General features: G+C 36.8%; 5 protein-coding genes across 9 annotated transcripts; 1 reads left to right on the top strand and 4 right to left on the bottom strand.

Moving 5' to 3' along the window:
* Positions 1 to 6248: 6248 nt before the first annotated feature.
* LOC124176561 (phosrestin-2) lies at positions 6249 to 7735 on the bottom strand. Its single transcript, XM_046558009.1, has one exon. The coding sequence runs from the start codon at positions 7633 to 7635 to the stop codon at positions 6499 to 6501; it is 1137 nt and encodes a 378-aa protein (XP_046413965.1). The 5' UTR covers positions 7636 to 7735; the 3' UTR covers positions 6249 to 6498.
* Positions 7736 to 11141: 3406 nt separating this feature from the next.
* Positions 11142 to 18946, bottom strand: LOC124176566 (calcium channel flower). Of its 2 annotated transcripts, XM_046558015.1 has the most exons (6): positions 18789 to 18946; positions 18582 to 18702; positions 18153 to 18360; positions 17335 to 17442; positions 16416 to 16585; positions 15330 to 15463 (listed from the first exon to the last, which is right to left on the bottom strand). In XM_046558015.1, the coding sequence occupies exons 1-5, from the start codon at positions 18789 to 18791 to the stop codon at positions 16459 to 16461; spliced, it is 567 nt and encodes a 188-aa protein (XP_046413971.1). In that variant the 5' UTR covers positions 18792 to 18946; the 3' UTR covers positions 15330 to 15463; positions 16416 to 16458. The 2 variants fall into 2 exon arrangements, with proteins under 2 accessions (XP_046413970.1, XP_046413971.1); XM_046558014.1 differs by lacking the exon at positions 16416 to 16585 and having other exon boundaries at positions 11142 to 15463.
* Positions 16467 to 24298, top strand: LOC124176557. Of its 4 annotated transcripts, XM_046558000.1 has the most exons (8): positions 16467 to 16599; positions 18845 to 18928; positions 19799 to 19845; positions 19920 to 20032; positions 20179 to 20367; positions 20555 to 21092; positions 21349 to 21625; positions 21752 to 22220. In XM_046558000.1, the coding sequence occupies exons 3-8, from the start codon at positions 19826 to 19828 to the stop codon at positions 21875 to 21877; spliced, it is 1263 nt and encodes a 420-aa protein (XP_046413956.1). In that variant the 5' UTR covers positions 16467 to 16599; positions 18845 to 18928; positions 19799 to 19825; the 3' UTR covers positions 21878 to 22220. The 4 variants fall into 4 exon arrangements, with proteins under 4 accessions (XP_046413956.1, XP_046413953.1, XP_046413952.1 ...); XM_046557997.1 differs by lacking the exons at positions 16467 to 16599; positions 18845 to 18928 and adding exons at positions 19293 to 19711; positions 24158 to 24298 and having other exon boundaries at positions 19799 to 20032; positions 21752 to 21892; XM_046557998.1 differs by lacking the exons at positions 16467 to 16599; positions 18845 to 18928 and adding an exon at positions 19300 to 19711.
* On the bottom strand, positions 22388 to 24551 carry LOC124176556. The gene is made up of 6 exons (XM_046557995.1): positions 24420 to 24551; positions 24244 to 24340; positions 23825 to 24082; positions 22789 to 23718; positions 22629 to 22727; positions 22388 to 22535 (listed from the first exon to the last, which is right to left on the bottom strand). Exons 1-6 carry the CDS (start codon positions 24494 to 24496, stop codon positions 22506 to 22508), a joined length of 1491 nt encoding a protein of 496 aa, XP_046413951.1. The 5' UTR covers positions 24497 to 24551; the 3' UTR covers positions 22388 to 22505.
* LOC124175626 lies at positions 24504 to 25376 on the bottom strand. Its single transcript, XM_046556024.1, has 4 exons — positions 25119 to 25376; positions 24699 to 24876; positions 24543 to 24594; positions 24504 to 24507 (listed from the first exon to the last, which is right to left on the bottom strand). Exons 1-4 carry the CDS (start codon positions 25212 to 25214, stop codon positions 24504 to 24506), a joined length of 330 nt encoding a protein of 109 aa, XP_046411980.1. The 5' UTR covers positions 25215 to 25376.
* Between the last annotated feature and the right edge of the window lie 67 nt (positions 25377 to 25443).

Raw genomic sequence — 25443 nt, 5'->3', positions numbered from 1 at the left:
TTTGAAAAATCAAATTTATCCATCTATCGCACGATGACGCGACGATATCGTTACACCTATAATTTTTGCAACGCAACTATCAAATTGAACATCTAGATGGATTACAAATGAACCCACAGATAAATTGGATTCAAGTTTTTGCCAAGATTCATATGTGGCGAATTTCAAGCTTACGTAAAACCATGCCGATAATACACATGCAATAATTATACATTTCCAAGGTGGTGAAAATTCCTTCGCTCTTTCATTCTGGGAACATCTGGGCGTGCCAGACACACACGTGCAGAGTGCGTCGGGATGTTGGAGGACAAATATAGCCGCAGAAATAAAACGTTCACACGATATATTGTATACTCGAACCTGCGCTATATTTCGTGATTTTTTATTTTTATCGCGTTGCTTCGATACGCGATTCGTTAAATAAATTCAAATGTATGCACACGCAGAGGCGTGATCATTTTTTCTCGCACTCGGTGTGAGCGCGTTCAATTCAGTCAACGTACGTGAAACGCCCATGGTGGACCATCCTAACGACGTGGGTTTTAACGGCGTTCACTTCCATGACACGCCAACGCTGACGATTGTAAGAATTTCTCGCGTGATTATTTACCGACCAAGTATAATGCCGCCTTATTCCGACCATGCTGGAAATAACGCAATAACGGAAATAACGGAAATACGGCGAGCGAAAATATCGAAAAACTTTTTTCTCTCATCGGACGAATAACGCCAGAAAAATGTATTTCGGAAATTAACATTAAGTCGGTAAAATCTCGCTGCATAGAATCGTCTTAAATAAACTGCGCGAATCGTCCAGCTCGAGGTTGGATTGCGTTGTTTGTTTCACCATAAATTTATTCCCCGTTCCATTCTAGTTTTTAGCTCGTTACCAGCGGGAATATTTTTTTCCCACGTGTATAAATGACGGTTCGTTGTCGTCGAATTCGTACCGTTAACAGATTTTCGCTTTGTACGGTACCTTCAAAATTCGTATGTAAAAAATACCGCAAGTGATGTGAAGTGGATTTCAAAAAAAACCATTCAGTCATTGTAAATACACGAAAGCAATTGGATGCAGGACATTTTTGTTTTCTTCATTTTTTGTTCTTTGACTTCTTTTTTTTTACTTTTACAAGAGAATTTGATAATTACAATCCATAATATTCATCGTTATAACTCGTTGTAACTAAAGCAATAATTAATTAACGTACCCTTTTGATTTAACCGTCGATCGAACGTCTAAACTCAAAGGCTGCAGGCTCAATTTTTTTCGGCAGTAACGAGCATATAGTTCACTGCATTACCACCAACTACTTATGCACGTACACACATCCGGTTTTCGTACTTCGTTTTTATCGTCTACGGTAAAATCACTGTGTGTTTAATGCGAATATCGCACCGACCTCAGATAACGTTCAACTCGCGACGTGCGGTGCAATCCAAACGGTTAGACAAAAATCGTAACACTCTTTGTCTTGTTTTGTCTATTTATTTAATAATTGGAATTTATTTACGAGGAGAAAATTCAACGAGTATCTAGGTATACGTATTCTGTACAATATATTATAACTGACAAACGAAATCCAAACAGTAACGACAATTTCATTTATTTTCTTTAAAACTGGAACGTACGTGTTTTACTTTTGTTAAATCGTTTTTCTTTTCTCTTTTTCTTTCTTTTTTTTTTACTATTATCACAATTAGATTATTAAAAACACGGTCCGAACATTATTTTACACGGTGTAGATCGATCTTCACCGGGAATAATTGTCACAACAGCTGTATCGCGTTAATTGTACGGCGAACGAGAAGATTAACAAAATTGACGCGATAAAACGAACTACACGAGACATATGAACAAAGGAATGTCTCGAAGAATTAATTTAACGATAGATTATTTTCTCCGCCTATTATTGATATTTATTTTTTAATTTTATTTGCAATTTATCATTCATTTTATTTACCTATTAGTCTATCTTCTTTACACATTCGACTCTTTGATTACGTGTGTGTGTGTGTGTTTTTAAGACGAAGAAGATGAAGAAGAAGAAGAAGAAGAAGAGTAAAAAGAAAAAAGAAACAATTTCTTTACTTTCGATTACTCGCCAACTTATTTCAGACAAGAGGGGCGAACTCGAAATAACCGAGGGAAATTTCCCGGGATGATAATAACGTAAGAACGGTCAGGCATAAATGGTGGCAATGCGAGTAAACGTGCGACGCGAGGATCGGCCGGTTACCGTGCATCGCGTGTCTTCGGCACGACCAACACTGTTCGCACCGATGTGAAAAGTCAGCCTCCACATCGTATTGATCCCCCGTGGGGCGACGCACTCTCCGTCGCGGCTGTGCGAGGGAAAGTCCAACCCCGATTGTGCTCCTCCTCTTCTTCTTCTTCTCATTCTTCTCCATCCTCCGCCCAAACATCTCCTCTATATACGTCCGTCGTCTTTGACAAACTTTTTCTCCTTTGCGTGTTCGCTGTCTCTCTCTCTCTCTCGGTTCATTTTTTACTTTATTGCTATCCAAATATGTGTCTCTTTTGTCGTATTTCATTCGTTACTATTTTGTTGATTTTTATTTTTTATTCTTCACGTAACCTGGGTCGTTACACTTGTTCATGTACGTACGTACACTGAAGATTAGAAAAAAATTAACTAGAGAAATTGAGTAAACATGCATCGTTAAAAAAATTGTCTGAATATTGTTGGAATTACGAAAAACTAGGTACGCCTAACCATTTTGCGCTATCGTCGATCCTTTTTTTGGTAATTGAAACGGAAAATCAGCTTGTGAGGTTTAACGTACTTTTTTTTAGCTAAACGAGGCTTTAACGTCGATTTGATGTTGCACGAGCATTGAATTTTCGCAACGGTTGCAATGAAAATATAGCAACAGTGATCGTAATGAGAAAGAATAGTAACGATAACTAGACTTCCCGGTAACAGATATAAAACTAATTTTCATTATCTACCTAGAACTACATTTTTCGATTGTGGTAAAAAATGAAAATAGTCAAGGATCGAGCGGTAACCGCAACTAAAAATTTCTCTCAATGTACATTCATTTTGCCGCAAATTGTTCTAAGGCATAATATATATGATCTATCTATCTATCTATCTATGTCTGTCGGTTCGTTTTAATTTTTCATCTTTTTTTTTCCACCAAAATACCGGCTTCTTCACCGATGTCAAGCGCTGGATAGTTTTATACGACATACTTCGTCAAGTTTATCGCCGATGAGAATTCAAAACGTCACGCAAATGCACAGCGTTCGTTCAAGCTTTATTTTTTTTTTTTTTATATATAATTCTGATAGCATGATGTTCTCGATATAGAAGATTTTTCGAAAGATAATCGACAAACTTTTCTTCTCTTCATCGCACGGAACGCGTAGAATTATTCTTAGAAGATAGTTGTTTTACGTTTATTAGTTTTTTTTTGTTTAATAATTGATCTTCGCACAGGTTTATTATGTACGATGCGACGAATCGAACAGAAGAGAACGTCGAGCTGCAGAGTTTTTTTTATCGTAATAGAGAATTAGACATGTTTAACAAGGTGCGTGTAAACAAGCTCTGTTTTTTTTTTAAGGAGACTATTTCCAACAGGTTTCCAACGTATTCTCGAGAGTTTGAGATACGGTTGCGTAACATTCTCTTGTCCTTGAGACGATGCCTAAAATTACTATCATTATTATTATTATTATTATTATTACTATAACATCCGTATTCTAATAATATTTTTTAGAAAATTGGAAAACTTGTAACACGTACGTCGAGAGTCTGAAACGGTCTAATATTGAATTGTAGATTTTACGAACGGCAATTACAACTTTCGCCATGCAATCTATGGCGCTGCGCATTCTTATACCGATGAAGTCAGAAAACAACTCCGTTCCAGTCTCGGTGTGTGTGTGTCTGGATCTGAGCTCGAACAACCTTCGAGACTCGCTAGTTTCGACAGCTATATAGACGTTTTGAAACCAGTTTCTTCGGAAGCTTAAACTCTCCGGCTGCACTTCGACATAAAGCCAAGAGTGTTGAACGTGAACGAGAAACATACGATCGCGGATGCATAATACACCGTATGTGTAATTCATAGATGCAATGAATTGAATAATTTTGTCGAGATCACGCTCGCCGACTTGTACGACGATTTTTCCTTCACCCTTTGTTTTTTTTTTTTTTTATTTCAACGTCCATGACCATTTTTTGTCGACTCGCGAGTGCAACATATTTAATAAGACGAATTAGTCTGCATCCAGCAGCTGTTCCGCTTCCGTTTACCATTTTAGGGTGTAAGTATAATTGTGAATCTGCAATGTTTTGGGATCGACGGGCGAGTCGCAGATTCGCGGACAGAAGAAAAAACCACGAAACATTATGACGAGAAATAATTTATAGTCTGGAAATCACTTGCCAAGTTGCCCGTCACTGTTTATCGACAACAGTCAGTGCTGAATATTCCCTCCGATGTAAAATATCGTGATATCGAGTATTTCGGACAATTTTTCTGAAACTATTTCACATTAATTCGTAACGGGTCAGCGATCTTATTCGCATATACTCGAAGGATCAGTTATTGAAGAAAATTGGGAATAAAACAAATATACAGAGAAGCGTTCACGGATTAGAAAAGAAAGTTAGATAACTTCGAAAGTTTCACATCAATGTTACAGTGCTCAGTTTCTAGGGACAACTCATCCAAGCGATCGTGCGGTTTGAGAATTTTTAACTTCCGAACAAAGCTGTAAAATGCGTATAATTCTGCTGAACACGACACGCGGCGCGGTCGGCGGAGTAGATATGACACATATAACTCCTACGCAGTTTCAAGCGATAACTCAAGAATTCTCTCTTTGATTGCGCCGTTTCCGCGAGTCTCGAGAAAATACGCGCGCCTGCTACGCGTGCCAATTCTCCACTGCGTTTCTGACCATTGCGATTTCTACCGCGGTAGCATCGCGTTAATATTTGCACGTTTCTACCTACAGACACTCGTCAACGACTTGCGCGGTCGGCGGGTCGAGAGTAATGCGAATTTCTCCTTGCCGTGGATTCACTTCGTGGTTCCAATGTTATTTGCGACATGCGCGATACGCGAATGATTATATATATATATATATATAATATCGCTGTATTAAAAGGGACTTGAAGCGTGTAATAATCGAGTGCCGATCTCTAATTGCATTTCCCTCAATCTTGCACAAGCTTCTCTTTCATCACCTCTGATTGGCGTACGTATGACGTACATCCTACGTTATTGGCGCAAAGAAAGAAAAAAAAAATTAAATAAAAAAAAAGGTTTCATGGATATATTCGCAAGTCTTAATATTACAGGCATACGTGTGTACTTTTCTTCTTTTTTTCTCTCCTTTCCTCTTTCTTGGCTTAAGCTCCACGGACTCGCGGACTGCACGACGATGGCTTCTCTTTACGTACAAACTTGTCTTTGCAAGGTTGCGGATAGTCGTCGACGTCACGTTTATATACCAGAGACTGATTGAATTAATTCCAAAATCAAATTTATCACGCAGAGTCTTGCTTTTCTTTTCTTTTATTTAAACTTAACAGAACGTATAGCTGGTGCCTTAGTCCGTCCTTAAGATATTATGGGAAACGGATTAATTAGGTGACATTGACCGTTTATACTGAAATTAGAACTTTTGTTAATTAGCGATGTATGCGCCTTATTACAACCAACTCCGGATACTCTGTGTGGCAGTTTACGAACTTACCTGCACAGCTAGTTGATTATGCCGATTGATGACGTGATTAATGGAGCTCCAACCGCATGTAATAAGGAGCGAATAGTATTTTCGCAAAACATAGACTCTACAATTTGCATGCACGAGTGCATTTACTCGATTGGCCTTTAATATCCTATAATTTGAAGTCTGACTGAAAATGAATTTATTCTAACCTGGGCAATATTCCACCGGTAATTACACACTCCGGTTTCAATGGTAGTTAATTGATTGGAAATTCAGAAAATCAACTGCGCTTGGCACGAATCTGAGGATTAATATCATTCGAAGGGATTGACGATATGTTCGGTCTGCAACAAAGAATCGAGACGATTTTCAAACTTCTGCGAATGTCTATTTAAAACAAGGACCGACGGGATTTCTGCGCACAATTTATCTGGAACGTATTTTTGGATCTACGTTACAGGATGGATCTCAAAAAATGCCGGGTATATCGAAAGAATACAATGCGAATACTAAATAATTATACTTGGCTGTATAATTGTTTTCGCTTTCAACGACCGTCAGTGTCGAAATATGGAACTTTATTTAGGGTTGATCGAATCATCACCAAGCCATTTTAGTATAATACGAATATTGTACAATTATTTATTGAACAGCGTGTAAGGAACAGAGAATAATCGCGAAGAAAGGATCAGTGAAAGAAGATCGGATAAGAAATTATCAGACCTTTTACACCAAAGAGGAAAAGAAACGAACGCGATCCTCCGCCTTCGGCTTCCGGTTGTCTAACTCTTGACGATATCGTCGCCGATGTTTTCCTCGTCGATGGCAACGCTCTCGGCAGTCATGACCTTGATCCTGTCGGACGGATTCGGCAGCATAAGAATGAAGGGCAACTCGGCGGACAATTCGCCGCCAAGGGCGCCGAGGTAAAGCTTGACCTTGACGGCGTACGAAACCACGATGCCGAAGGAATCGCGAACGTCCGGCGAGGTGAGAAGCGTGCTCGAGGCCAGGTTGACCTCGTCGCGTTTCAAGTGACCGTCCAGCGCGACCCCTCTGCGGTTCTTGTTGTTCTCCAACCTCGGCTGGAGGTACAAGACCTTCTGGAGCGTCGAGCCCGGGTTTACGGGACAGCCGTCCTGCGTCTCGACCGCGTCGATTACCGTCCGGAACTGCCCGTTTTGGAATATAACAACGTCTATGCCCTGCTGCACCAGCGCCTTCATCTTCTTGACGACCTTGTTGCTCTTGTTCCTCACGCTCACGTTCACCGTGATCCTCTCCCCGTGGTGATAGAGCTGCTTGTCGAGGGTCACCTCGAGCTCCAGCTCCCCGGGACTCAGCAGGAAGTCCTTCGTCACGACTGTGCAGGGCTGCCGGCCCTGCTTCGTCGGAGCGAATTGCACCTTCCTTATACCCAGGGTGACGGTGCTCCTCTTGTGCCCGTCGTCGCTGTCGCTCTCACCGGCGAATATCTTCACGTAATAGGAGACCCCGCAGGGCTCGCCCGTCTCCTCGGGACCCGGCTGAAGCGTCACGCTCGACGGCGCCCCCTGAGGCAGGCCGAAGGTGAACGGGAAGGCGCAGGGTCCGAGCTTTTTCAGGAGCCGTTCCTGCAGCTTCGTCAAGCCCGAAGCTTCCGGCTCCTTCGGAGGCGGGTGGAGCTGCTCCGAGGCCAGGTAGAGGTCCTTCTGGAAGTTCAGACCCATCACCTCGTCCTCCTCGCGACCGTAACGGAAGCTGCATACCACCTGACCCCAAACTCTTCGTCCGCATTCGACGTAGTCCTTGTCCAGGAGGACGACGCCGTCGATCGACTCGACCCCTGACAAGTAGTCGACGAAGTCTCGCCGCCCGAGATATATCGTGACTTTGCCATTCGGCGAGCACTTCTTGTACACCTTGAAATTTACCACCATCTCTTGGTTTTCTTATTTTGTGCTTTTTTTTTTATGAAACAACCGCGGTACAATTCTGCTACGACGCTGTCGTCCGGTTGTTCGAACGCCAAATGCGAACCCTCGTCTTCTTCGGCGCCCTTTATAAGAGCTTCGGATCTCATGACGCCGGGAACTTCTAAGACTTCCTAATCCATTCAGCGATTCGGATGATCAACACCAACTACGCCGCACATGATTGTCTTCGTCGTTTCTATTTCCTCGCGTCGTTCTTCGCCTTTCCGCGAAGGTCTTGCGAACTTTTAATTTCTACGCGCAGGTTTGCATACGGACGGATCAAAATTACTAAGGTCTTTTGTCGATCCGTTACGTCAGTTTTTACGCTAACCTTAGACTAGCTGCTTTCCAAAAATTTGTACGAACAAACGCCAATAACACGTTTCGATCTTTATTCAATTACGGTAAGAATCTTAAAAGTATATGTTGAATCTACGCTCCGCAAGGAAAAAAAATGTCCAAGGTGAAATATTAAATTTCACTGCAACATCGGCTTGAAATAGAGAAGAATAGAATTTTGTTAGGTGGAAAACGATGCTGTGAATTTGTTAACTATTGATTCAATCATTTTCTTTTATCGCGGAGCGGTTCGTATGAAAACTTCAACTTGTCAGTTGTTGTTTCTGTATTTTTAATGTCTACGATTAATTTCAACAATTTTCGGGCACGGAAGGCTAGCTTGTTTTGCGATAAAACACTACAATGTTTATTCAATGTCAATTTAAGAATCTTTGGAACACGAAGTAGTTCGTCTGCAATCCTCGTAACTGTAGAACTGTCTTAAGGTCTTCGATATCTGACGTGCGTCATATCTTCAAGTTGTCAGTATGCTATTTCTATCGTACGAAAATTTTTCGCCTTATCTGACGAAACGTATGGGTATGTGGTTCGATTTGGTGGGTGAAAATTAATATCATGCCACTGATAAATATCAAACGAAAACGTGTCTTTATTATGTCAACGAAAACTATATACTAATAATAAACGTATAAAATCGTGCAAAATCCATGAACAACAACAGCAGCAACAACTTAAAGAGAGAATCGTTGTAATGTTTTTTTGTTAATGCTAAAGAAAAACTTCGGAACTCAAGAATAATCGCTGATCTAGCGTGCAACAGTACTTGGAGAAGACAACTCGTACTCCGTCTCGGCAACAACGTTGCAGATCCGCATCTTGACGGATGCCTGAAGATGCTGAGGAAACAGGGCGACGGTTAGAGCCATGCTTTCGAAAAAGGCTACGGTAGCGTCGTCCTGATACGCGGTGAAATTGGAATTGCAACCGCATCCTTTGCTCCTCTTGCGTCCAGACGAAGAAGGCGCGAATGAAATTTGACCTTTGCCACCTCCACCACTGGATTTTCTCGACGACGATCCCAAATCTCCGCCAGCCGATCGAACCGGTTCCGATCTTCGCGGACGAAGCACCCTCGTGTTGCAGATCGTACTCGGCTGCGACGACGGCGTGTTTCGCGGAGTTGATCCTGGGACTTTTTGCAGCCCCGTTGACTCCTCCCCCATTATCAAGGATTTCGTCCCTTCCGATGCCGCTGACGAATGAACCGACAATCCGCCCATCGAATTCTCGTCCTCGATTATCGAGGGAATTTCACCGCAGCTCTTCGCACGCTGCAGTTTCGACGATCTGCGCGAATAGTTTTTTTTTTTTTTTGTCTCTCTATATCTTTTTTTTACTTTCCTAGTTCTGCGATTACTCGGACGAGTGTTTTATCTTTAAATGTGTGACCGTTTTAATTCTATCAATTAAAGCGAACTTGATTTTTTTCTTTCTTTTGAACAGGGGAAACCATACACGAGTTCGGTCATGTTCTAATTGCTTTTTGGATAATATTGATATTTTTGTAACCGTGGAAAAACAATCTTTGGCATAATCAATAGCGACTGAAGCTTTTGTTGACTGATTTTACTTTACCGATGATCGGTTACTTATACGAGAATTCTCACGTACATATAAAGCTAAAAGTTCATCATTTGCCCGGTTTCAATCGTTGGGATCTCTGGCTTTTGTAAAAATAAAAAAAAAAAATAAAAAAAAAAGAACTTTACGCCGTGAATGGATAATTATTTTACGCGCGCTATGTGTATTTGTGTTATCATTTTTAATTTTTGCAAAAACTTTGCTATCAAGATTTAACTCATCCTAATGTATAGATTTTTCCTTCTAAAGAAATTGAGAATCTAACAGGTTAATAATTAGACTGATGATCAAGTCTGTTTTTGCAAAAATCTGGTGAATTCGTTGAAAAGAGGGCTGTTTTTCGATGAACTAAAACGATTCAATCTTAATGATTGATAATCATGATCATAAAATAATCACAACATGAGCGAGTCGCAAACTGGTTTCTTTATATGCAGTCTTTTTTTTAAATTTCTTTCGTTCTTTGACGCAGAAATGAGAATTAAGAGAGCAAATTATGCGTTGCGTATAACAGAAGATCGAGACAACGTACTTCGATAAAAAGACCAATGCTTCGTCGAAGGGATCGTCGGTCTTGACCGTTGCAATTTTTCCAGCAGCTGCATCGCGGCATTTCTTAATGTACCCGGAACTTAATCTATTCCACTGTTTTTTAACAACGTTTACTAGAAAGAAATAACATTTAAGGTAATGCCAATTCGATATAAAAATTTTAATACGGGCAGGAATGATGATTTTTCACACCAGGCGTATTGAATTCCTTAGCGATGCTTTCCCACAAGGAATTCTTGTGGGATAAGTCCTTGGCGAATGGATGACTGGTGTCATGAAGAACGGGGTTTTGTCCCACCAGCTCAATCAGTCGAAACAAGTCTTCATCGGACAGAATCTTGGCCGTCACAGCTGACTTTGACATGTCCGCGTAATAATAAGATAATAAAGTTGAATTTTCCGCGAACAAGAATTAATTAGAATGATTTGATTAATCGCAAATTACGCGGACGGCAAAACCGCGTTGACAGATCGTTTGCCTATAATTGAATGCTGTCAATATCGTAAATAAAACAAGAAACAAAAACAAATAAACCGAACGAAAGTTAAGAAGAAACGAGGTCGACTAAACAGATTATAAAACAATAATTTCCAGGTCAACGGACTAATTTTTACGACGTTGATTATATTTTTTTAATGAAATTAAAAACGAACAAGTTATTCAACGGAGATTGATTTTTTTTAGCTACATTTAATTTTCCATTTCAATTAGTTTTCTAGATGCTTTTCAATTGTTCGAAATTGCCTTCAATTTCACCTGATATCAATGATTTCTAGGATCTGTATATCTCCTATAAAAAATTTTTAAACTTCAGACTACTCGTTCACTGAGAAACTGTTGAAGATCCCTTTACCAATACCGCCAATAAAGTGCGTAAAGTAAAGAAAAAATAAACTTGAATAAAACTAGTCGAGCAGTGTAGAGGAGTATTTTTTTTTATGACAATGAATAAAAGTAGATAGATTAACAAGTAATATTCATATTATATCCGATTCATGTATTGACAATTTCATTACACATCAACATATAATTATACGTATCATATGTGGTTAAATATTTGTTATATTTATATGCATATCGTACGTATAGTGTATTTATAGTATTAATAATTGTATACCCTATTATATGTATAATTATTAAATAATAGTAATCTTAACTCTTAAAAAAGAAAACCACAGTGTACTATGGGTATGTGATACACCCGAATGATCGATACATAAAATTCCCTACGCTTTACGCATGAATCGAACAGCTACCTAATCAACAATTCTACTTAGAGCCTGGATTCGAGGAGCGATACAATTGTATGTATGCATATGCAACCGCAGTTTATCGTAACGCAACGTATATATATATTTATATATGTATAAGTTTCACACGCAGCGATGCGACGAGTCCCTATAAATAATCCTAACCAGATATAATAGATGTGATTCTAGCCTAAGATGACCGATTACTCGCTGGAGGAAGTACATGTGGTCCTTGTTAATTTTTGAAACTTGTTTAAAAATATTTTTTTATCCATCGATACCTTCATCTTTCCTCGTCACACTGAGCGAAGCAGATTTCTTGAAACAAGCCAAATTCATTAATGGATTATTTCTTTAAGCTACAAGCACGCGCTAGAAACAAAAAAAAGTAAAACCAAAAACTCTTCGATGCTTTGATTTCATGTACCCCTTTAGTAAGTAATTCGTTCATCAGGTTAAATCGATCGTAACCGTTTTAATTACAATATGTATTGATATATCCTAAAACATTATCCGTCTTAACAATTTCCCGTTATAATAATTTCCCACTTTGCACTTCGGCTGGTCAGCAACGCGGCGATAGAAGCGAGAAATCTTAAGCAGCTTTCGGATGTTACTGGCAATCACAAATAAGCACAGACTTGTTCAAACCTTACGCAAAGTATATTGGAAATCGTTGAAATTATACAAATAAGTAAGACGTAATTCACAACAATGGAAGAAGTATCCTCGTATTTACATCGGGACTGCAATCTTTGGCATGGCGATTAAATTGATAATAGTTACCGCGTACAGAATGGAAATAAAGGACGTATAGCATTAGTGCAGATAGTGCCAGACAAGGTTTTCTCAGGGAGTAGCAATCTGCTTGTTGTTCATGTAGGAACTTCCCCGTTGTACACATTCTCTGACCAATATCGACACTCGATTAGATTGCAACTGATTTGGGATGACTTTCAACAATTACGTAACTAATTCAACAATTCTAAATATGTATATCTGTCACTAATCACGTTATATCGGTACATGTTAACACTACATTTTGTCTAAATTGTATGCATCGATTTACACTTTACGACAGTCAAATATTTTCTTTTAAAATATATATGCATGTATGTGACTGAGTATTCAGGGCGGATAAAAAATAATCATTGACAAAATCATAATAATTTTACTACGATGAATGTTGAAGTTATATCATAAGTTATTTGGTTAGCGCGGAAGAAGTGAATTCCATTCATAAAAATTGCTTCCCGATATTTATTCAACTTTGTAAAAAGTATGAAATATTTTGATTCACCTCTTTATTTTTCCCCTTTACCTTGACAATATTTCGGAACGCGGAAAAAAATATATAATTCTAACGTGAAATTCAATGTGCCTAGCAACATTATATTCTATTCTCTCTTCTTGAAATAACAACAAAGAAAATGACTTCGGCTAAAAATTTAATGAATGTTAAAAAATTCGTTGCATAATTTCAAGAAAAATACTAATCGGGAATATGATATTGATATGAAAGCTCGTTTTTCACTGGAATTTTCGTGAAAAATTGAGCTAATTAGGGGTAGTAACGAGGATATCATTTAGTCTTTTACTCTTAATAAATACGTTACTTAATTTAAAGGAGTAGACAGAAAAATGTTGTGTAGTTTCGTTGGGATGTGGAATGATAACTGGGCTGTTTGAAAAGTGAAGAGAAAAAACATCAAACAACATTTGGCATAGTGGAATGACACGTGTTCAAAACACATGATACCACAGGAAAATTCATGACATCATAATTATTGGAATAATAAAACTTGGATCACAACAAAAATCAATTGTAATCATAGTGAGCAATTATTAACTTGGCACATTCGGAATTGAAAGGAGAAAATGAAATGGGAAGTAAGGATAATTATTAGAATGTGCCAGAATATATGTATTATGTTAAAAACTTTCCTCTTTCCTCTGTCAAAAAAAGTGAACTCAACCATGGAATCAAGAATTTAATAGTACTTGTTAAACTAAAAATAATCGGCAATATTTATTTCTAAAATCTAATGGAATCAAGAAGAATTTACATTCTAGAAATTAAATGAAGACACGGATCAGAAGGTTAACAATTAGTGGATGTAAAACCGCAGTGTGTTTGACAGAGGAAAAGGAGTCAACCCATTGATGTCCGAAAATCTATTCCATTATCCTTTAAACTGTCATTGTCACCCTTTTTTTCCTGTTTGCTCATATAAATCCACTGGATATCGTTTAGTATTTAGGAGTTTGTGTCCGTTCATTATTTCACATTCATAGCCTGCTATGAAGTAACATCAGAATCGCAGTATACGTACGCATTGAAAAATCGAATTTCTTTGATGTAACAATTGTATAATTGGCAACAGTTCGTATTAATGAAATACTGGGAAAAAATTAATTTACAATTACTTACTAAAGCTAATGTAATACTATGCGACAAAGAAAAAAAGGAAAAAATAATTTACTTAAGATTACAACAATTATCACTTATATTGATTTATGCTGCCAGAAACGCTGTTCAGTTTAGACAACTACTATCGGTGTTGTCTTGTGTCAATTATCGACGTTATGTAATTGTTGTTCAGTAGCAATTTGCATAAAATTAAGACACCCGTAGTTTTTTTCGTCGAGACAGGCGGACGTCAACGGGTTAAAAATAAAAATACATCGCTCAATATGTACGTGATAAATTGGCTATACCGCACAATCCGTTGAAAGACACTTATCAATGACCAGACACACCATTTTTTTAAAAGAGAAATTATGTTATCATTTGTATTCAGTATTCAAGATTTTATTACATTTTCCGTGTATGAATAACGTATCACTTATACCGTCGGGTAATTGTTAAATCGATTGAAAATTAATTATTGAATTCAAATACTGAATACAAAATATAACTTTTTGCTTAAACTTTTGGCTGAACTCGTTGATATTCAAGCACTTTGACACGTTTAAACGTCTGATTTCGTAATAGCTGAGTTTACGAACAAGCAACTAACTTTTTCTCAAGACTGGTCGTTCATTTACTTTGGCCTCATAAGCAATAGCTACAACTTATAACATGATTTTCACTACAAATGACAATTTCATTTTTACTCCATCATTTCGGAGCAGCTTGGAGCAGCCTGGAGCAACCCTTTGTCTACCTTACCTCGAGTACTTTGCATCGAGCAAGATAAACGGCTTACATGGCTTAAATATTAAATACGTGAGTCAAAAATCAGGGTAGCGACAATTTTGCCCGAATAAGATTTCCTGACTTTTCCCATCGAAAAATTCTGAATTGCCTGACCTGTTTCCATGAAACTCAGGCAATATTGAGCAGCTTTTACAACTAAAAGCTGTGTGCGCGTGTGTGTCTGCACAGAAATTTCACAATACCATTTACAAAAGCGAGCTTGGCTGAATTTACGCAGCCTAGTTGAAGTTTGAAAATAATTTATAAAAAATACATTTTTCCCTGTAGACCATCATAATTCCCTGATTTTTCCCTGACTTTTCCCAATAGATGAAATTGCCCGACCATTCCCGGTTCTCCTGGTTTTCCCAGTATTCCCGGTTGTCGCCACCCTGTAAATCTGAGTAGTTGTGATAAATTCAAGAATGAGTTTCGTTAATTATACGCACAGTGTTTGATGAATTTACAGTGAAACATAATCGATTTATAACATACTGAAAAATGATTTCCATAGTCAATCATACGAATCCATTATCAGTTACTCCGATTGAAATATATATTACAAATCCACTGTGATTACTCGTCAGAAAGTAATCGATTTAAATACATAAACAAAGAACACCAAAGTCTATATAGTGATTGAAATTTCGTCGACTCAGCTACTATTTTAATTCATTCAAGACGCTTGGCTAGCTGCCAATTTGTTGCTAATATGATCAGACGTTGCTGTCAGGCGCAATTGAAAATCCGATAGGATGCGCATTTTCTACAAGCGTTGATCTCATGTTTGAACTTGGTGTTACTTGCGTCTCGACCGCTGCTGCCATTCTCATGTCATCCACCGAAGCTCTGTGAATTAAAAATTAATCCATTAGAAAGTATGACAAGTTGAAAGCAAAAAACTAATCATTCCCAACTAGGGTTACAGCGAGGCTTCTACACAAATGTGGCTGCAATATAAACTAAAACGGACCAACGCAATTTATGGAAAGAATAAAACTAGGCCACCATTCCTATTCATTTGTAATTAGCACGTTAAGTCTGGTGTCAGTTCCTGAGGACCGACAGTGGATTTTTGGTTTAGGCGGCATCCGTCCTGGGGACTGACAGTGAACAGACCGGTGGTATCAAGGACTAGCACGTCACCTGAACGAAAGCACAGCAAAATCGGCCCAGTGCTTAATGCATTAAAGAAACATATCACTCACAATTATTACTCAATTAAAGCAGTTAGAGTCATAGAAGCAGATAAGTGATCGAAAAATTGGTATCAATGTTCACAAAACGATGATTAAGCTGTGCCAATACTACTCGTCATTCGTTAGACAGGAAAAATTGCCATTTGACATTAGGAATGTGCGTTAATTTTCATGTGTTTTATCTACCCTAACCGACATCATAGTTTGAAGATTCTTTTCACTAAAAATCGTCTAATCAGGAAGATAAGGAACATGCGTTGTACAGAAAAGAAAAAAAATTTATAAATGTACAGAAATATATCTTTCTGTAAATTGAAAATCTCAGTAACAAAGTTTGCAAGCATGAAATTATATGTATTAACAACGCAGCCAATCGACGCTATCAAGTCTTGTTATTAAATAATCGATACATTACCGATGTTCGTATGATAAATCAAGCTCTGTAAGAATGTAAAAATGAATACTTTGGAAGAGAATAATAACAATAATAATTAGCAGAGAAGCTACGTGATTGCATAGATACATTGCCTAAACAATTGGATAAAAAAGGGATGCAATTAGATACGTAACAGTGCACATCGTATTATTATTATTATTATTGCCTGATTAGTGAAGGAGCGAGGGTGAAGTAAAAATTTTTCGCGTTTAGGTTGGCCTCCAGACATCAGGATCTTCCATGAGAGTAGTATGATGATCAGATGAGGGAGGCGGGGGACCCTGCGGGGAGCCAACTCCGGGTGAAGTCATTCCTGCCAGGTCAGGTCTAGACCCTCTGTCAGCCATTGTGTGAGTATTTTTAGTAAACCATTAAGCGGTTACTGTATTATTTAATGACGCCGAAAATTCGAGGCACACAAAATACATGGAATACACAATCAACGTTCGACTTTTCTTAATCGATTCTTTGTTTTAACAGTTAGTTACATGATTGTTTTTAATCTATAATTTTCAAATTATATATATAATAATATTATAAATTTCAAATACGCAGCAAATGTTCGATTAAATATTTTTGAAGTCTAATCATTGACTTTTTATAGTCGAACCCAATTGTATAGAGCCATTTTTTAATATTTTTTCGTCAAAGTAATTTCACTAGCTAAAGAGTTTTTCTACCAATGAAAGAAAAGTCGGTTAGCTGAAAAATTCGTTTTAAAATGTTGAAAACGATTATGTCTTCACTTTAAACGTATACAACCAGGCACACTCTTTCCAGTTTCAGTTCATTTAAATTAAAATTCCCAAAGCCGAAAGCAAACAACGAATTATATCAACAATAAAACAATACAGATAAGCAGATAATTTTCGCCAACCAAATAATGTTATTCTTAATATAATTGTAAGTTGGAATGTATTTTATCCAATGTTGTTACGATGCGATTACTTTTCCAGTTACAGTAGTAGTTTTTTATGTGTGATTTTATTGGAGAGATTCTTTCGATAATTTTTCATAAATTGCACGTTGTTTTTATAAAACAAAGACAAAACATAAACAATACGATTAATTGCGATTGTACTTACTTCTTTCCGAGGGACATTAAACCGTATATTATTCCTGTTGCGAATATCAAACCACTACCAAATATGGTGCCCAATCCAGCATCGAGAATAATAGCTGGAAGCGCAATTCTGTAATAATGAAATAATCAATTACATGTAAAATGCAGGTATAAAATACTATGGTTTAATAAAAAAATCTAGGATTTTTAAGGAACAGGAAGACTGTTGCAAAACGTTTTGCTGAAAAGCTATTCAGAGTATCCAGTAAGATAAATTCACAAATTTCGAGAACGTTTGCAGTAAATGTTTACTCAAATGATTTGTATCGGTAAAATAAACTAAAGCAAAAAGAAATATCAAGATTTTGTTCATAGCATTGGGTTTAATAATCATATGACTATGTTTTACTTCTAATTTAATATGTTTGAATAGTTTAAATACCTATTGATACAAAGAGTATAACTTCTAAAATGATGGCTATCTTTTTTGTAACAAGTTTTTTTGTGAAAGATAATCAGCATACAAACGAATACATGATATAAGAGAGAAATCTCATGATTAATTGACTCTGATAACGCAAGAACAAGATATCCAACAGGAAACAAATATGGCTGAACACATGCGCCTAAGATATCAAGTGAGAATAGTTACAAATAACGAAGTTCTAACGGTGAGAAGAAACAAACAGATATATTGAAGAAATTTCTATAACGCCGTTGAAACTTGAAAATATTTCAAACCATTTTCAAGTAGTCAATTCAATCATATTCCAAGGAATGTCGAATAGCAGGTTACTGCTGATCCATTTATTCCATTTCACCTCTGACGACGATACTTACAGGCAATAAACGGCGGCTCTTTGCCAATACGGTTTTCGATCCACCCAGTCACTGAGGTTTTGTACAAAGTCGATGAAAAGACAGCAGCACGGCGCTTCAATTATAATGACGAGAAAACCTGCGACCATCTGCCACATGCCAGCGATCAGAGCAGACACCGATCCCATTATAATACCAACGCAACCCCATGCTCCGAGGAGGATAGCGACTGAAATACGTCATTAAAGATTATTCGTTAAACCAGCGTGTAACCCTAAAGCTTGAAAAATATTGCTTAATTGACACGAGTAATAGCCAGATAACTGTTCAAGTCTTGTTTGTTATTTTTTTCACGCGGAAAAATAGAATTGTGAAATTGTGAAATGAGAAAATGAATAGTGAAAATTAGGTTAGCTTTATTTAAAAACAAATATTCACGCTGTTACTCACAAAAACCACCGATTGTTCCTACACCGCGACCAGCGTACTTCATCCACCAAGGCACTTCGTCTTTGGTGACTGGATCCTGTCCGGGTCTTTCCATTATAGACGCTATTTTCTCGCCAAAAGACTGGAGAAAACGATAGACAATATTAACGAAAATGTCACGTGACTCAAGGGTCACGTGAATCGGTTTAGTTTACGGTTTATATTTACCATTGTTTAAGCTATTTGTTTCACTAAATATTTAATAGCTAATATTTCTGACACAGCTGACAGTACAATCAGGAGAATTCTGTTGACGTGAGGAAAATCGACCCACGGATATATATTAGTTATCGATGTCGCCGATAGAGGTAAGAAGTAGCAGTTTCAGGTGAGCTCGCCGACCAAGAGTAATGTGGAGTAATGATAAGCGCCGTGACAGGGTCGTCGCGAATTTTTTGACGACCCCGAAATTTCCAAGCCCACATTGCAAAAACAAACAATTTAAGATAATGAGGCGTTATTAATTACTTATTTCCGAATGCACATTTTACATACCCCGGAAAGACAAACAATGCAACCTTTTATTCTTACGAATTTACTGAAATTATTCCCGTGAGATTTCGGCACTTCGTTTTTTTACCATATAAAAATCTGGTTGTAATTATGATAAAACTTTCAAAACTTGATGATTCACCTACATCAGATAAAGACGCAAATATATCTGCTATTCGTCATTTGAGTAGCAGCGCCAATTTCGGCTCTCAAAGCTGTGCTGACATGTCTATTATCATCTATTGTTATTGTCATTTGTGTGACCTATTTGTCACCGTCCAGATACAAGGGATCAAACGCAGGATTACTTTTGGCAACTCTGTGGAGTTGTTGACAATAATTTCGAAGAACGAAGCTCTAAAATTGCAACCTGATTACTTTTAAACACCTGCTTGAAACCGCTTATGACCGCCGTCGTGCATAACATTTTCATTTTAGTAGTTTCACTGTTAATAAACAGATACTTGATTGCATAATGTATTGATGAGTTACCGTGTGCGATTGATTCAATATAAGAAAGGATATGTCTGCAATAAAGCGACGAAAAGTATCCAGCTTGGGCTTGGATGTAGAATTGAGGAAGATTCTTCAAAAAAATGGTGAAAGTCAATCATTTATCGTAATAGTAAATGAACAACATTACTTACAAGTTTTTCCAAGTCAATTTTTCCTATATTAATTTTCAGAATACTCACTGAACGCTGTTAACAACTATGGAGACAGTCTGTTGCATGTAAGCGCAAGTAACGGCTGTACAGAATCAGTGAGGGATATTTTAAAGAAAAATCATAATTGCAACATTGACAGAAAGAATAAGTTCGGCTGGACCCCTTTGATGCAAGCTGTTCGGGCCAACAAACTTCAAACAGTAGAAGTGCTTATAGAATATGGCGCTGATTTAACTCAAAGGAACTATTTGGGTACATAATTTAATTTCATGTTCCTTTGCTCGTATTATATCACGGTATAAAAGTCTCGTCTACATATTTATTTTTCCTTACATTTATAATTTTCATTGGTCAACGATATTCCATAAGCAGGCTAATCCCGAAAATATTTCTCTTAGGAACATCAATACTGACCCTGGCTGCTGGAATTAGCCACGAGATGTTCGAAACAATCTATAAAGCTCACACTTCGATGCTCGCAAATTCAGTACATGATGATGTTACACCACTGTGCGTTGCTGCTATGAGAAACGACAAGAAGCTATTTTTCAAGCTCTTGAGTTTGGGATTGAAAGTGGAGGATGAAAGTAGGTTACAAATTTAAGGCTTGTCTAATTATTTAGTAAGCCGCTACAATTTTAAGAATCAAATTGACGCACATAGCAAGAACTATTCATCCATGCATTCGATTGTGAACATAAATTTCATTTACTCCAATTAACAAATAATCATCTTTTCGTCATCAATTGTTACATCAAATTAATTTTATACCAGGTGTGTACACTCATCTAGTGATGCGGCAGTCTATATTTCCAGAAATCCGAGCCCTAGCTAAATCGCAATGCGATGTGAATGATTATTGGAACAATACATCAGACAATATATCAATTAAAAAAGAATCAGGGAGCACAAATGATGGCTATTGTCGTGACAAAATATCTAATAATATTAAAAGTACAGGACTTGCTCCAAGATCGAGTACAATTATTTCATCAGAGGAAAGAAATCTAAAGTTGAAACCAGAACTTGTGAACGATAAAGTAATGACAAAAGAAATGAAACCACCAAATATTAACTTGCTTTACGTGAAAGAGCTTTATTATGAAAATAAAGCAGTGATATCTCCAAACTTAATTTACAATTTAGACTCATGGTTTGCTAAATCACCGAATCTTATATCAGCTTCAAGTCCTATCCAAGAACCGACAAAGAAAGTAGATTGCACATTCTACCGTCCAAAACAAAAACAACGCACCATCTTCACATTCGATAAACCACCTGATAGCCATACGCTAGCACTTCCGTTGCAGAGGTAACTATACTGATGGTGAATAAAATTCGGTCTATTTAAAACAAACTATACTTTCAATCTGCATTTATTAATAATGTCAGTTTAGAAAATGGTAAACACTGATTCCACAATTTTGAAAAGCGCATAACAGTAATCCTAAATTTTTTTAGAGCTAGTTTCAGAGCCAACCCAGGATATTGTATAAAACTGAACTTACAGAACTGTCCATCGTTACCAATCTGAATTCAATTATAAAGAGTTTTTAACGCCCTTTCAGAACACACGATATTCATTCGTTGACTTCCAAGATCACTGATCATTCTAGAAAGGACCACATCAATCTCACCTTTGAACCACAGTTCAGTCCTCCTCGATCTCCCTGTTTGCCATTAGATTTCGAGGATGAAGATATCTGTGGAGAGGATACACCCACACCCCCACACTATAAAACGCCGCCTCGTGGAATGGTCCTTAATTCAGAACAGGCTAAGCTTGTTACAGTATTGAAACAATTTGAATTGGCCCATCATATCTCAATATTCTTAGCAGAAGAGGTGTGTATGAATGATATAAGTTTCTAATCTACGAATGGTAAATTCTTATGTTAGTTATTATTAAATAAATTATACTTATCAGAAAACTTAATGTATTTAACTAATAGCTCAGTTTTTGTTACTTAGGTTGATATGAGCTTATTTCTAACTTTGAATGACCAGGACCTTATAGAGATTGGAATAGTAAGTGACCGAGATAGAAAAGCACTGTTAGCAGTGGTTGATGCTTATACAAAACACAAGAAATATTAAATAAGGCTGGAAAAGGTAGGTATTATTAAGCAATGAATGAAAACACAGATGTCCCTATTTTATACTTATTTCATTATTTACTGTAGTCAAAAATGTGTGATTTATTGTTGACTGAATTATTTATTGACTGAGTAATTACATGTTGCACTCGATATTTGGATTGATTTTATACCAAATCGAGGGTAGCATTATAACTTTATATTTAAGCAGTAAAACAAAGTTTAACATAGTTTAAAAGTTAGAATACATAAGAATGATCTCATGAAATTTTTAATCAACACTATCATTTTGCACTATGAATCGGTAGTATATTTAAATCTGCGGACATAATACCTGTGACTTAGATATTAATGAAATATTTTTTATACTTCCTATGAAACTTTTAAAAATGAATTCTATAAAATGGTTTTAAAAATACAGCATTTGCTCTAACTTACTGGAAATTTTCAATCATTCCCAAATGTCTGGCTAGTTATACAACTCCATAGCTAAAAAACTTCAAATGATAACTATTTAATAGTACTATATTAATAATATCTTTAAAAAAAAACAGATTGAATAATATGGATTGATAATCACTTGCCAATCATTCGGTAAATCCTTTCTGGCAGGGTGTTGAGATTTTAGTCTATTGCCTTTCTTTATTATTTGCGCCACACTAAAAAACAGAAACAATTCCCAATATTATCAGTAATTAGATGTAGTACTATGAGATAAATGTATATTTCTTTCTAATAATTCTTGAAATTACCAGTTCTATTTTTCCGCCACTTTTGATGGTCAAGTTCGTTTGAATAAGCTTCGGCATTGAAGGTTTTATTGGCACTTTTGAAAAATGGCTTACATTCACCTGAAAATTCGTGAAATTGGAATCAGGCAACAAAAATGTAATTACCTACGTGATTACACACCTGCTTTTTCCCTTTAAAGTAAAAGTCGATATTGTTTGTTTTAAAGTTGCTTTTTTGCATGTGCTTTCCCAAATTCATTGTCGATGTTCTCTGAGTTTTTGATTTCCTGCCGAACAAGTTATTGAATTTCAATTTTGATAACGGTTTGATTTTCTCTGACTGTTTGTCCTGCTGTAGTGAAGTATTGACCAAATCTGTAATTTCATTACACTGCGATTTATCAGGAATATTAGTGAAATAATGGCTTTGCACTTCCAATACACTATTGGGCCCATCAAATTCATTCTTATCGATGTCACTTTTCTCTGGGCACAAAGCAATATTCTTATCCAGTAACCCAACAGACAAATTGTTTTCATCTAATCCTGCACAAAAATCGTTTAAATCAAAGCTACTTCTTCTACGTAGCATATAATTTAACGACGTGTCGTCCACTTTTTCACCGAATTCATTCAATATTTGTGATTTATCAGAATCAGATTTGATCAATTCAGATGAACACATAGTTTCCACTTTTATGTTAGGCTTATCCGATAATGGTGAAGAGCCATATTCCTTAATACATGAATCGGAAGGAAGTTGTGAAAACTTTGATTTCTTTTCTGGAGGAAAAAACTTTTCATAACAATCTGCTAGGATTCTTTTATCAGTCGAACATGTGCTCACAAATCGTTTTATATTGAGAGCATCCCTCAGGTTTTTATCTTTTATTACGTTATGCATCAATCTCGAGGTTCCGGAAGTATTTGAAAAAGTGGATAAAGCACCGAGGTAATTTACATCAATCTGGGCAAGATAATTCACAGGCAATTTGTAGCCAGGATTTGCACTACTCCGAGAATTACATGGTGTCAATTGTTTATTTGGAATTTTGTTTGTATTCCGAACTACCCATGATGACTGATTTAAAATATTCTCCTTGTGATCATTCTGAGAACAGATGTATAAAACAAATTTGAACATTTTTTCTGTTAGTAAAATTTTATTGCTTCTATATTGAGTTTCATATGATTTGTCTTTGCAATTTTGCACATACTTTTTGCCAGTTATCGGAAGGTGGTCGTGAGGGTAATTCATGTAATTTTAGCGTCGAACCAAAAATCGTGGGCACTCTTTCAGTGAGATCTTGAAGGAACTGCTGCGTTATATGTTCCCCATTGTCTGGGAAAAGTTGTGTGGGCTGGACAGCTTTAATGCAGCAGCTAGGATAGTGATAGTAGTTTTGTTCAGGCCAGGGAAAACACACTTGATAATAAATCAGTCCCACATCACTTTCTGGTAGATTATAGCCATACTAAAAAATAAGCGCACATCATTTTCTAGTCATGGAGATGAAATTCTGATGCGTTCGTTGTTAACTTTTACTCAGATACCAACTTTAACAACAGAGATCGATTAACAGATTTGCGAATGAATAGAAGTTGACGATTTTCATACGAGTCAACATCTACTGACCATATTTTTCCAGTATTCCTTTATTTGTTCGTAGCTGTTGAAGGAACAAGTTTGTGGAATTTTTTTGGATATGGATGTTACCTTTCCTCTCTTGAAGCTGGAGAAGAATGAAGTTATTTAAATTTCAAAAACAAATGTAGATATTGGAATCATGAGAAATAAATAATGATTGTTACCTAGGCAAAACGTGAACCCATACTTGTGGTTCTAATTCTGATCCGTTGAGATCAATAAAGCCATTCTCATTTTCCATAAAGTTTTCAACTACTTTTAGAGATAATGAAAAATATCTCAATGACAATTCAGGAACACTAATACAGAATGGCAATAGAGAAAAATATGGCTTCTCACCTGTTGAAAGAATTGTATTGGTCAATGAATTTTTGACTGTATAAGCTTAAACATATAAATAGACATGTACATTGTACACGAATCGCCGGTTTAAATATAATTACAATTTGAAATCATTTCCATGGAGATTGCATTGGTTGGTAGATCCAGTGAGACAAGAAAGTTCTTTCCTTTCAAAAGATTGTTACCGACTCTGTTCCACTCAGGAGCAAGTTTAAATGATATTGTATATTTTAAACAGGCTTCGTAAACCTTCTGTGTAACATCCATGAATTTGGAGCACTTGAAACATGAGAAGAATTTGTTTTATGATCATGACCTAGCCTGCAATCTCATGAGTATATGACAATATTTTATTTGTCAGTTCCAGTCGAATTTTCATGTAATGAAAACAAGCAACGAAAAGATAGTAATGAAATACATCGCATGGTCAGAACGGAGTGTGACGTTGTAATATATAAATGCTGACTGCATCATCGAAAGCGAAATTGAAAGAAAAAATTATTTTCAAAGTCAAATTCAACCTTAATGTTCATTTCGTTGAGCTTTCGCTGTACTTCACCGGTTTCAAGTAACTCTTTAGGTGCTACGATGTGTATGCTGCCCTTGCTTGTCATCATTGGGGAAACGATAACATCCGGCAATGAATGAATTAGCAATCTGTGAACATGATATTTTATTTGTTAATTATCTGTAAGTGTTCAATCAGATTAGCAAAGAAAACACAAACCCAATAGAACCACAGAGGTCAATATGTAACGAATTCTCATAATTACCGGCATTTCAATATGCGCCAATGATGCCAAGAATTAACTAACGAATCTTGAACCTCTTGTGAATCTATCTCTC

The sequence above is a fragment of the Neodiprion fabricii genome, chromosome 2, assembly GCF_021155785.1.
Source record: "Neodiprion fabricii isolate iyNeoFabr1 chromosome 2, iyNeoFabr1.1, whole genome shotgun sequence".
Lineage (NCBI taxonomy): Eukaryota > Metazoa > Arthropoda > Insecta > Hymenoptera > Diprionidae > Neodiprion > Neodiprion fabricii.
The sequence above is the reverse complement of the archived record's forward strand: the minus strand, read 5'-3'. Positions and strand labels throughout refer to the sequence as shown.